This window comes from Nipponia nippon, unplaced genomic scaffold, assembly GCF_047370975.1.
Source record: "Nipponia nippon isolate SJK-2023a ecotype South Korea unplaced genomic scaffold, ASM4737097v1 scaffold_10, whole genome shotgun sequence".
Taxonomy (NCBI): Eukaryota; Metazoa; Chordata; class Aves; order Pelecaniformes; family Threskiornithidae; genus Nipponia; species Nipponia nippon.
Genome location: NW_028262291.1, coordinates 1049973 through 1062974, shown reverse-complemented (window position 1 = coordinate 1062974; position 13002 = coordinate 1049973). Strand labels below are relative to the sequence as shown.

General features: G+C 51.4%; 1 protein-coding gene across 1 annotated transcript in view; it reads right to left on the bottom strand.

Annotated features, from left to right (window-relative positions):
- CCDC9B (coiled-coil domain containing 9B) overlaps positions 1 to 13002 on the bottom strand; it is a 51168-nt gene that overhangs the window by 37643 nt on the left and 523 nt on the right. Inside the window, exons 2-4 of the mRNA XM_087739985.1 lie at positions 7819 to 7932; positions 6107 to 6211; positions 4714 to 4878 (exon numbers count right to left, since the gene is read on the bottom strand). Coding sequence (XP_087596111.1) covers positions 4714 to 4878; positions 6107 to 6211; positions 7819 to 7932 — 384 coding nt within the window. The remainder of the gene's footprint in view (positions 1 to 4713; positions 4879 to 6106; positions 6212 to 7818; positions 7933 to 13002) is intronic.

Below are 13002 nucleotides of genomic sequence, written 5' to 3'. Positions count from 1 at the left end.
GCTAGCCTCTCCTCTTCTAAAAACCTGTTCCTCGCTCATGTCTTTTGGGGAGGAGGGCTCTGTAAAGCAATCTGGGCAATTGCCCAAAGCAATCTGTAAAGCAATTTTCTATGAAAGAATCTCTTTTCCCCAGCATCTGCCTCCCTGGCAGCAACCCTCCAGCCGAGGAGGCTGCCTGCTGCCACCGAGGAACTCTGCAGCCCAAGGAAGGCACTGTTGTTTCCTCAACATGCAAACAGTCCCCACAAAGGACGGTGTTCTCCCACCGTAAGAGCAAAGCTCTTGCGAAATCACGGGAAGGACTCAAGTTAGACCTTCCTGTACAGAGTCCAGTTCTGCATGACTGTAATATATTTGGGGAAGAGCTGAGATCTGCTGACATCCTCTGAAGGCAGCCGGACACATTATGCCTTGCAGAATAGGCTCTTAACTGCTTGCTGTCCTGTCTCCTGCTCTATTTGTAGCGTGATCCAGAGGCTGAAAATATGGTCTGGCTTTGCTTTGAAACCACTGAATCACTCGAGCCTGGTAGATACTTTGGTGCTGAAGCTGTACATCACTTTGTTCTTCAATGGTTATTATTCCCAAGAAATATCTTTGCTGCAGGGATAATCCTGAGTTTCCTGGGACATTCAAGGCAATACATCTTCCCTCCTTGAAGCCCTGAGCAGGCATGCACAGTCATCCTAGGCGGTACTGCTGAGGTTAGTTAATGAACTGGAGAGCTGGGCTTGCTCTGCCTTAAACAGAGTACCGATACGAGGTGTTTAGCATTCTAGTTAATATTTTTTTTTATTAAGAAAGTAAGCCCAGTGATGGCTTAGCAAGGTAATAGCAAGCTACTAATCCATAACTTGTACATCAAACATTAATTCTAGCTTAAGTCAACAGCTGTTCCCTAGAGCTCTTCAGTGTTTAGGTGGTGACGGCCTGTCCTTTAGACCAATAACATGGGCACAAATAACTCCTGCCAGGGAGGCCCAGCACTGGGTGGGGATGTTTAGAAGACGGCTTCATTGCTTGCTATCTGAGAAAGTCCTTCCTGAGGAGGGACGTGGGCCTTGAGTGCAAGCAACAGCAAAGCCGCTACCTGAAAACCTGAAAACGAATGCAGAGGACCTTGTACCCAAATACCGTGAGCAGGACGGAAGCCTCAATGGGCACTGATGGATTTACAGGGAGGCGGCACCTTCCTTGGGCCATTAGACGTTAAAAGTCACAGTGGGAAGGCTGGCGCGTTGGCAGAGCCATTAAACCCTGCAGTTTATTGAGCAGATGGCAAGGAAGACTCAGAGGCTGATACAGGAAATATCTATTTAGCAGAGCTGTGATAGCTAGGCATAGACAGGCTGGGAGACCATCAGCTTTTCTAGGTAATACCCTCTCTCCCTCCCTCCCTCGCTCCCCATATTGCTTCTGGCTAAGATGTGACGCCTGAAGGCACATTCTGCTTAATGTGCCGACGTGTGTCTTCTTTCACTCGTTTATTATTTTAAGAATATCAGTGATTTCCTGGATTGCTTGTCCCACATTGGGAAATCCTGGCCCTCGGTGGGCTAGCTCCCGAAGCGAGGGATGTCAGATGAGGAAAGCGCCCATGCAGAGCCAACGGGAACAGAGCGCAGGGCCCAAACAGCCAGCAGTGCCTGGCAGAGCCACCTCTTCCCCTCCACAGGGCCCGTCCCGCCTCACTCACTGCCTGCAGGAGATTCGAGCCTCTGGCACTAGCTATTTAGCTGCAGTCAGACAAAACTACGCTGCTTCCCTTGTAGCAATTCATTGAGAAACGATAAATTGAGAAGTGCCCATCTTATGTCTGCGGGATGCCCCAGATTGCAAAGGCAGTGTTAAAAATACATGTCAGAGAAGCGTCAGGAGAAAGAACGTGAGGATCAAAGGAAAACCCTGGACTTCTGTCCAGTTTATGCCATTTTCCAGCTGCCTTTCCTATGGGGCTTCTTGCTTTGCAGTGATTTCAGATATTTAGGATTGAACGTAAATGGTTTTCTGCACAGCCCAGCTACTCTGTTGCTTGAACCTTGCAATAGTCATAGGAAGGATGGTGATGGCCCGTTCAGCCATCCCAGTATCACCAAGCAAGCCTCTCCAGAGACACCTGGTGAAGCCTTGCTCACTGGGAAGCTGAAGCAAGTTATCTACCCTCTTTTAATCTTCAGCTGCCCAGAGGATGCCTTAACAGGGCAGCAGCAACAAATAAGCTTGCACTTCACATGATATCAAATACAATTTTGTCCAAAATCCTAATAATTTTTCCCTGTCACCCATTACAGTCCCATGCTCTTCCTACTCATCCATGTTGAGAACTATATTTAAACTAAGTAAAGGAAGGTTCTGGATTGATGCCACTGGAACATTCACCAATAAATCAGTTTTCCTCTGTCATCAAGTCAGGCTGCTGGGTTGTGCTTTACACCAACACTCAGGAGACCTCGCGGGGCTGCTAAGGCCTGTGAAAGGCGCTTAATGCAAGCAAATTTGTGTATACCATACAACAGGGAACTTATGGGAAGTTTCCACAGAGGTCTGCATTTCCAGCAGAAAAATCTCAGAGGCCTATTAACTGGCCATGCTGAAAAACCCTGGCACAGAGTTTAAGGCAGCAACGTGATTTAGCTGCCAGTGCTTTGCGCTAATACAAATCCCCATCTAGGACCTGAATTCTGAGCTATAGATTATGGAAACGGCTCCAGGGGACACAGCCTGTCTGCGAGAGCCACTCACTCTGCAAATGTAATTGCTTCAAATATAAGCCCCCCATGCAGAGCTACATAGCCGTGAGAAACCTTGGAGGAGACTCTCAAATATCTCATTGGTAAAGTTCAGTCAGTAATGAGGATGGTTAGATTTCTACGTACCCTCTATTCTAAGAAAAAACAGAATTTTTCCCCTTACATCAGGAGGTGGTTTGTTTGTGCTGGAATGAGATTTCATTTGAAGGGGATGTTCGCGCTACCGGTAATCTATCTGCAACAAAGGAAATGAGAGGCCTCAGTCCCTTTCTCCTGAAAAATCCTTCTGAAAGGTGCATTATTTCCTAAACGATTCGGTTCCTTCAAGGTAACATATAATGACTTTATAATGGCACAGTGATTGCGGCCTATTTCTTCATGGAAAGAAAGGGTAACTAGGTCACGGAGAAACAGAAATGAAAAGGCATTCGAGGCACAAAATCAGAAAAATATTTCCAAGGTGCCTCAGAGGGAGAAATGTCTCTCTGCCTTTTGTTTACAGCCAAGGTTTTCAGCACTCCTATCCCAAAGCACCAGGGTAGCAGGAAGGGTGGGGCTTCCCTTCCTTACCCTGGGGAATGTCTTTGGCTTGGACCTCAGTTCAGAAAAGCCCGCTCTCATTTTGTGGCCCAAGCACGTTGCTGTGCCTAAAAGGGGGCCCAGGGGAGCACCATTTGCTGCCACTGTTTCCTTTTCCAAGCGCTGCCGTGACGGAGACAGGAGCTGACCTTGTCCGCCCTGATGTCTCAGCGAGGCGCAGGGCCAGCTGACGCTTCCTGTCTCCTTCACATTCGCATGGTCTGCACAAAGGGGCTGTGCTCACCTGGGTGCTGCGTCTCCCATTGTCTCACTGGTGTCTCCTTAGTCTTAATCAATAAATAGACAAAATTGCCTCTTGTATTCTTTTGGAACATATTCAACAGCAAGAAATATCACCTGCAGCAATAATCTCCCTCCAGAGACTCACTAACTGGAGAGCTTCCCTCAGGTCCCATACAGGTGCACGCAGATACTACATTTTCCCGAAGTGGCACTTCTGATCCTTGTTCCTATTTATCTCAGTGGTCCAACTCCCTAACTCCAGTGAGAACAAGAGCAGTCCCCTGAGATGTACTCCAAGTGAAGGAAATAAGAGCATGAAGCTCATACAGGCACGTACTTCCCTGGACGTGCTGCCAATACTAACTGCCAAAGTTTTATCAAACCATTCTTGGCAAAGAAGTCCCGACGTGCCGAAGCTGCCATTAGGATCATTATATCTAGATGCACAGACTCCACAAGGGACGGGGTAGCACCCAGGAGGGGATGTTTTGGGATTTAAAAAATGAAGTAGCGTTTTCAATTACTTTTGCCTTTTCGCACAATTTTTAATTAAGTAAGTCTGCAAGTACTGGGTCACATTTTCTGCCCATCACATTGGCAGCTGCAACAGATACTCATGTCACTCTGTTTTTTGTTCTGCATTTAGGACTTTCTGGAACACAGCGACAGGGAGAAATGATGCTGTTTTTACCACCAAACATCACTGCCTCCCTGGGAATAGCTGGGGAGTAATGCAGCTAAATCTGTCCGAGCTCCCATTTATTTCCATCCCCTTTCTAGGCACAGCGGCACAGTTTATCAAACCCGCCAGTGGCCCAGGAGGGCAGTGAGGTGACTGATCTCCCAGAAAGGGAACTGGCTACGTGTGGCTGGATGGTGCCTCTGGGAGGTTTAGCAAGGCCTGGGGGCCGATTCCTGTGAATCAGACATGGGGAGGAAAGTGCGTGGCAACTCGAGATGAAGACTGAGGCTGTGCTGAAGGACTGAGAAACGAGAGAAAAGGAGCGGGGAGGGAACTATTCCCTACGGAGATGAGACACCGGGGGACATGCCGAGCAGAAAGCTCAAGTGAGAGGCAGAACAGAAGCCCCTTTGTAAGTCAAGAGGCTGCAGTGTAGGAGGAATCATCATCCCTGCTCACCTTGGCTTTGTTGTCCATGGTAACAGCCAGCTGCATCCTCTTCCCCATCCTGAATGTGAACATATGATCTGCTTCCTCCTCCTCCTCCTCTTCCTCGCTGCCAATGCCGAACCCAGGGCTCACAGGGCAGGGGCTCCCCCATTTCTCGCTCACCACCCTTTTGTCCTGGAAAACGAATCACTTCCGTTAGCAAATGCAGGCCCCTCGGCTCACCAGTGCGATTCCCTTCCCCGAACACACCTGCACACGAGCAGGGAGGCCAGCTACAGAAAAGGCTGGCCTTGCCCTGAGGAAGCTTTCTGTGCCCGGCGCGGTGCCGTGACATTCCTAGGGAACAAGGGGCTCGTTGTCTGCTCAGCAGCAAAACCCACAATTACAGCGGGTCTGGAAAATCCTTTGCACTTACAAATCTGACATTTCAGACTAAAATGCCAGAGTTCTAGGAAACAAATGTCATCCTCATCTCTTTCTGCAGCACTCTGAGTTAGATCGGGAAAGCCTAAGTCCTGATGGAGATGGCCTTGGAAGCCAAGTGGATGGCTCCTGAGGGTGGTGCTCACCATCGAGAGGGCTGGGCTATCTTGTCCAGAGTGTTCAGTCTGGGTAATTGCATCTTTCAGGTCCTGTATGAGAGAAAAATGTGTGCAACAGCGCACCTCCGGAGAAAAGCAAGGGCCGGGGCGTGGTTGAGAAGTGAGCAATGCACTAGCCTGGATCTAACAACCCAGGAGTGCCGACTGCACGGGAGGAGGGTGGGCTGGCTCGGCAAGCTCTGCGCTGGCTTGGCAGAGGGCTTCGCCCAGGGTTACAGCAGGACTGGCCGGGTGGTTTACCGAGCCCCACGCTGCCAGGAGGGATGGTCAGGGCTTGTCAGACACAGATTTGGTCCAGCTAGGAAGGAAGCCTGGGACTCGCAGCCTTTGCCCCAGTTGTGGGAAGCCCCGGAGCAACCAAGGGCTACTTGCTTTGCTCACTCACAAAGCCTAAGGCAACCAGGGCTTTGCTCAGCCTACAGGCATCCTCAGAGGCATTCCTGATGCCTCCAATGACACACACACCCCTGATATGTTCTGCCTATGTATTTGCAGCGCTGTTGACACCTGGGACCCATCCAGAGCCAAGCGTGCCTGTTCACGCATTCATTCATTTGCCTGTTAATTCTGCGTGCTGGGGTACAGGTGCCTGCACATGGCTGGAAATTTATGTGGATCAGCTAAAATCACTTTGAGCACACATCTCTGCAGAGTTTTTACATCTTTTTGTGAGGGTTTAGGAGCTACGTCCTACACCTGAAAGAGCTTTGCTGTGGAGGCTGTCTCTTTCAGAACTGTCACTTTGCTGAGGCAGGGCTGGAATGAGAGCTGGCCGGTGGTGAAGGAGAGGCAGTACTTACATTGTGAGCCTTGGTGATGGTAATAGTGAGTCCATCCTGCTTGGGTCTCCTGGAGGTAATAGCCATTCCCTCCTGCTCAGCTCGCTTTTTGTCCTCTTCTATTTCCTGAAACACATATATATCCTTATCATCAGCCTGTACGTCGATGTCTACAGATGTTGTCCATTTTCCTGTTTAGGATTTCTCCTAAATGGACCCACCTCCACCTCTAAGAGAGACTGGACCAACTTGTGTCCCATCCGTGTGCCCTTGGCAGGGGTCACAGGCAGCTCTGACTTGCATTACCTGTCCCTGTGCCACGGGCACCTTAGTAAATCTCTTGTTGATTCAGGGTGCCCACTGTGGTCTCAGCACATGCAATGGGAAGCAAGCACAGAGTACAGGGGGCCCTTCCTGACAGGCAGGGAACATGATCAGTTTGAGGTTTGGGAAAAATTGGGTATAGGACATGTGGAAAGGCTGGAAGACACACCAGGCCTGCAGAAAGGGCAGGCCGTGCACAGGAGCCATGGTTGCTGTGCCAGTCTGGGGCCAGGGCATCATCTGTGGCCAAGAGAAGGTGGCTGAGATCTGGCTGTCTACTAGGCAGCTGCCTCTAGAAGGCAAGTGGTGGTGGAAGGTGGGAGTAAGAGTTCCTCTCCCCCAGCTGCTTGTGGCATTCAACCTTCCCCATAGCTTCCCACTATGTACCATTTTTTGCTGCCACCAGAAAAGGTCCAAAATGGCTCCTATGGTATCAAAGGAAATGTATTCTAAGCACGACCCAGCCCAGAGCGCCACTCAGTCTCTCAGCTCTGGATCCACGACGTGAAGTGTGCTATGGGTTTTCAGCATGGCTCTTTGTCAAACTCGAGGCTGCCCACCCAACTGGCAAATGTTAAAGAGCCCCTCAAGCCAAGTGGCCTTGGGCACGGGCAGGAGAGTATCCCAGACAAGCCAAGGGGGACCCTTCTGCCAGGAGTACCCTCAGGCTGTCCTACTCTGTACTGCCGTATGCAGACACCCATGGAGAAGGGTAAACAAATCCCCAGAGAGAGCTCCAGGTTACCACAATGTCACCCAAACCAGCTCATACAAGCCAGGCTGGATATCTCCCGCAGGCCACTGGGTAGACTCTCTTGGTCAAGGCAGGATCAAAAAAGCAGGGGTGTAGCTGGAATACTTCCTGCTAATTCAGAGGCTAAGGCTGCAGTAACCAGCAGGCTGCTAAAGCCTTCATTTGCCTTCATCTTCCTTTTTTTCATGGAAACTCTTTTGGACACCTGTGCACTCCACCGGTGGGACCGGCCAGGGAAGAGCTTCAACCCATAGCACTGCCCTGGTAGGGAACATAAACCTATCAAACGTCTTGAGGATGCAACCTCCTATGCGTCCAAGAGGATAAGCCTGAGGCACTGGGAAGGACAGAGGGGGAAAAAGTCAGGGGAATATGAGGTGAAGGGGTGGGAAAGGTGTGATGCAGATAGATAGAGGAAGATGGTAGGGCAAGAGGAGATGCTGCAGCAGCAAGGCAGGCATCAGCGAGCCTGCTTTCCAATCCAATTCAGCAGCTGTAGCTAAAGGCAGAGCTCTGCCCACCTGCTCCAAACGCTTTCCGATGTGAAAATGTTATCTATATGACAAAGTGACTCCGACACCACTGACCATTTTCTTTACACTATGAGTTGAGGACTCCAAACAGACCTGGGGAAGGTCAGAACCTGCAGACTCACCTGGTATCTTCGTATGAGCGCTTCATTCTTTTTCCGCAAAGCCAAGATTTTCTTATCGAGCTCAACATCTTTCTGCTCCTTCTTCCTTAACACTGCATCATCCACAGCAGCATCCTGAAAACAGAAGGAGCAAAGCTCTTCACAGTCATCACACCAACAGGATGAAACCTGCTCCTTCTGTTTGGACACGGTGGGAAGTGAGAGAGTCTTTCCCCACCATTTCTCCCCTTGGTCCTCCATTTAAAAGAGTACTGTATCTTGTAAATTGACTTTTTCCTGACAGAATTGACCTTTTCTTTTCTTACAATTTTTGTTCATCAATGAGGGAGGTAGAGCAAAAAGGTGATGTCCCACTTTGATGGCTGTTGGTAGGCTCCAGAGTTAACACCCTGCTTAGCTGCATGCAGTCAATGACCCCTCTCCCCACTGCTGGTTCAGGTGTTCTCAGGCACATCAGTTCCCCTCCATTTACATTCAGAGAGCACCTTGGTTACCACAGGGGATAACGAATCGGATTTTTTAAATTCTAGTGACAGCAGTGTCTAGTGAAAATTAATGCTGATGAGTATCAACTCACTGCAGCAAGCTGATCCATATCGTCTCAACTCTGCCTGGTGTTTGCATGAAGAGCAAGGTGGCAAGGCTGAGATCTCCAAGGCACTACGGGTCTATTTTTAAACACTGTTTTTGTGCTCTCCTTATCAGCTTGGCATCTGCATGCTGCAGAGATCTCATATTCCCTCTCCTTCACTCACACAGAGAGCTGGGTAAGACGAAGTGAGACTGAGGAGGGGAGGAAAGGAACCCCAAATCTCCGAGGAGGCATTGCACGCCTGGATACTTATTTTGCTGACATCGCAACTCTAACCACCAACAGGCTACCCCCAGCCTGCCACCTTTGCCATTTGGTCCTCTGCAATAAATCTGCCGCAGGAGCACTGCGGCAAATCCAGCTGCCGTGCACGATGCATATTGCCCACCGCGCTGGGGAAGTTTGGAGGAATCAATAAGCAAATGTAATGAAACCATCAGCCATCTCGCTATGACTAGATGTTGCTCCTGCAGGTGACTCAGTTGTGTCCCTATGAAGCTGAAACAGCCAGCGTGTGGCGGAAGGGCATATTGATGGTCCCCAAGGGCTGGCAAAGAGGTTCATGTGTGCCAACGTCCTCTGGGGCCAGCATTGCCTCTCTGTGGCTCTGGCATTGCATATGACCATCCTGGCCCCATCCTCGCCCTGGACCTGTTGAGGTCTCTGGGGCTGGTATTGGACCCTGCCTCCAGGGCACCTCAGCCCCAGCCGTACTCCCGGGGCAGGGAGAGGGACCTGCCCGGTGGAAAGCTGCACCCCACCTTCAACTCTGGCCTCGGAAGCTTTCCCAGCCCCAGCCCGGTGCTAACCTGACAGCCACTACAAGCCTGGTCCTAAAACCACCCCAGTTGCATGGGTATACTGGGCATAACTGGTGAGGTTTCGGTAGTGGGACGAAGGCTGCGGGGTGCCCTGTGAGGGAGGAGGCCACAGACTGCCCCCAGCCAGCTCCCTCGCAGGCCTCCCGCCAAAACTCAGCCAATCAGGGGAGTCCGTGGGGCCTCTGAGCCAATCAGGGGCGCCCGTGGCGCCCCTGAGCCATTGGAGGAGCGAGGCACCTCTGCACCCTTCAGGGGAGGCAATGGCGCCTCTGTGGAAACCTGTTTAAGAGAAGAGGGGGAAGGAGGCCAGAGCAGGAGGAGGTCAAGAAGAAAAAGGCCCTGCTGGGAGGAGGAGGAGAGAGGCCCACCCGAGTGGGGACCCTTGAGGGGCTGCTGCCGGCGGGGCTGCCCCCAGGCGCTGACCCCATCGCCGACGCTGCCCTCGCCTCGCCGAGGGGACGGGGTGCCCTGTGCTGATGGGGACGAAGAACAAAAAAATGGCGGGAGAGTGGTGCCGGGTGGGAAGCAGGGGTGTATTTCCTAAGAGTGTGTTTGTTTGGTTTTATTTTTCTTTAAAACCAGAATCAGTCATTAATAGATGGTTAATTGACAAATAAAATTGATTAAAATTCCCCAAAACACTAAACTGACAAATAAAATTGATTAAAATTCCCCAAAACAGTAAAGTGTTTGCCATGTGCTTGCAATGCATGGGCAAGGCATGTTTTTTGCCCGTCCGTTTTACTTCCTATCAAATTCCTCACAAAAGCACCAAGACCCTCAAGCCAGCTGTTGGTTTCCCCGTTTTCACAGGAGCGAATCGCCGCCGCATCCCTGCGTGTCGGCATTTCTGCTGCCCTCGCTTCTTCAGGGCTGACGGCTCCCGGCTGTGCCCCAGAAGCATCCTCCACTGCAGGCTCTGCAGTGTTCAAGGCCGGGAAGAGCTTCTGCACACAGGCGGGAGGGGTTTTTCCTTCATTAATCATGACATAGCAGGTGTGACCTCCTTCAGGGAAGGCTACGTCAGGGGCCACCCGCGGCAGCTGGGGACACGGGATCTGGGTCTGCCACCCGCCGTGCCCCTGGTGCCTTCCAGCCGGCGGCAAGGCAGGCAGCGTGCCTGCCCAGGGTCCTGCCTCGAGCAGTAGCCAAGGGGCTTGCAAAGCCCTTCTCCTGGGAGGGCAGGGTTTCTCCTGGAGACCTCTGTTGACTTTTGCCTGGTCCTAATGAGGTCAGCAGAGGAAACGCTGGAGCAGCGGAGGTCTGGAGGGGTGCTGCCTAACACAGCAATTCTGAAACTGAGCAAACACGCAGTGAGCAGCCCAAGGCTTAAAGGCAAAGAGTAAAACCGCAGATGCTATAGCCCGGGGGAGGGAAAGCCTTCAACTCTGCTCCATCTTCCCAGCTACGTTTGTGAACTCTACCAGTACCAGGCAGGGGCTCCAGCCTCCCGAAGATGTGTGTGTTTATAGTGTGAGAATGCACTGAAAGAGGCAGAAATTAAGGCGCTGTGAAACTGACCCTGGGGTTTGTGGCATGTCACATTTCGCCCGGGCGGAACATCCCACCTATCTGAAAGCACAGGTTTTTAGACGAGCTGTAGGAATCACCTCCTTAACATGGGAAGGTTTTCAGCTACCTGGAAGACGGACACCAAGTAAGAATGTGGGCACATTTCATCAGCTGGCCCTTCGGAAAATAATCCTAGGTAGCGTGTGGGAATTCAGCCAGGAGTTAACATCACTGCCCTTCCAAAAGTGTCACAGGCCTCCCGGGAACCAGGCTGCAAATCAGCCGCCGCGTGCATGGCCAGCGCTTGCCTTCAAAGGAAGGGATCCAGCTGCTGAATCACCGCACATCCCTGCAATGCTAGGTCTTCCTTTCAAGGGCTTTACATGAAAAAAGCCCAAAGCCAACTACATTTCAGCTCTGATCAAGCAGATTTGTGCTCGATCTGCAAAGAATAGGGCCACGGATGGGGGGAGAAATCTGCCCAGGTAATGTTCTTTGGAGAAAAGGGACTAAAGGTTGAAAATGCAACACCATCGCAGAGGAGGTGTGCTGGATGTCAGAAACCAGAGAGGGGAAAGGCAGGAGAACCGGTTTGCTAAAGCAGACCTCAGATCCTGCACAAGCGCATCGTCACTCGTATCCCCATGGAGGGGTATTTTATCAGTGCTGATTTAAGGGCCCTTGCCGAGGGCCGCTCTGCCAGGACACAGGTGGAACTTGTGTTCAGGTGGAACAACGGGGACATTTAAACCGCCTCCACACATTCTTCTGCTGGACAATGGGATTTTGTCAAGGTCTGTGGGAGAATGAAACACACTTTTCCATTGCCATCAATCATCTGGGTACGCGACAGGTGAGTATATTGTATATGTGGGCGGATACACTTTCATGGCCATTTTGCAAGGCTGATTAAAGCTGAATTCAGTGTTTACCTGAACAGAAGCTATTCTCTGAGCGCTAAATTGCCAGGTTCGCTGTTTGCGAGTGCTGGGGTGTTGGCTGCTCGAGGGTGGGATCAAAGTGGTGCATGCCCTCAAACACACCCCTTTCATCTCCAAATTCCTTTGAAGGAGGACTGACAGAGCTGCCGGCTCAGGAAGAATTTAAAAATTCCTGCAGAGATTACATTTGTGCTCTTCTCTTTTCAAAGGCAAAAAATGGAAAAGACCTGTCAGGCCGTTCTCCCTCTCCGCGCGAGACTGCACATTTGTCAGCATTTTGTCTACGTTGCAACACAGCTAGTGCCGGGGGGAGGGGGGTCTTTCCATTTCCAGCTGGAAACAGGTCCCTGGAAGGAAAGTTTTGCTGGTATTCAGCACTTCTCCTCCCCTTTATTAATGAAACCACTAACGTATTTCTCTCTGCACGATCTGTTTTGGCAAGAGCTGGGGAGCTGCGGAGGAGAGGTGGTCCCCTGCCCGCGCACCCCAGGGCCGCAGAGCAGCCCCGCTGCGCGCAGAAGCGCCGAGCGGCGTTTCGAGCCCACGCACCGGCTCGCAGGGGCTCACCCATTGTATGGTTAAGCCAAGTCAGCATTTGTTCGTCAGCCGCTGCTCCGAGCCAGCCGATAACAGGGGGACGTGCCCTCTCCTCCGCTTCTGGAACGAATCTGCCGCCCCAGCCCGTGCTGAAGCTGATGCTCAGGGTGAAAAGTGGCTACCCTGTGCCCTCCCCAGAGTAAAGCTCTTCCGGGGAGCCAAGGTGCCCGTATGACACAGCACCGGGAGAGTTATAAATGGCTTTGGCAGAACAAACGTGCGATGGCTTTGAATCAGAAAGCAGCCGAGCCCGATGCCTCCTAGATAGCAAGGCAGAGCAATGAAGCCACAGAACGGGAGGCCTCTTTCTATCTCAAATAAAAATGTCACAAAAAGGAGAAATGGAAAGCGAGCAGCTTCGTGCTTCAATTAAATGACGACACCTCGTTCTGTCATAGCCCCCACTCCTAAGTGGCACACACACTTGCTACGCAGCTCATCGGGGGCTGGAGGGACGCCTCACTCCAGACTGTCTCTGCGTGCAGTGTTTTCCCGCATACTTCTATGATCGCCTGCTTCTACAGCGAGAGCCCTCGGAGGCGGCAGGGTTGGAAAAGCGAGAAAGACAGAAGGTGGGGGGGGAGGGAAGAGGCGAGAGGAGCGGGGCCCTTAGCTAACACTCTTCTGCGCAAGCAAATGCATCCGCTCTTTTTAAGAAATATCCTCTGGCTTGACAGCTGCAGCTGAAACCCTTCCCGGGACAGGCAACATCCAGCACTGC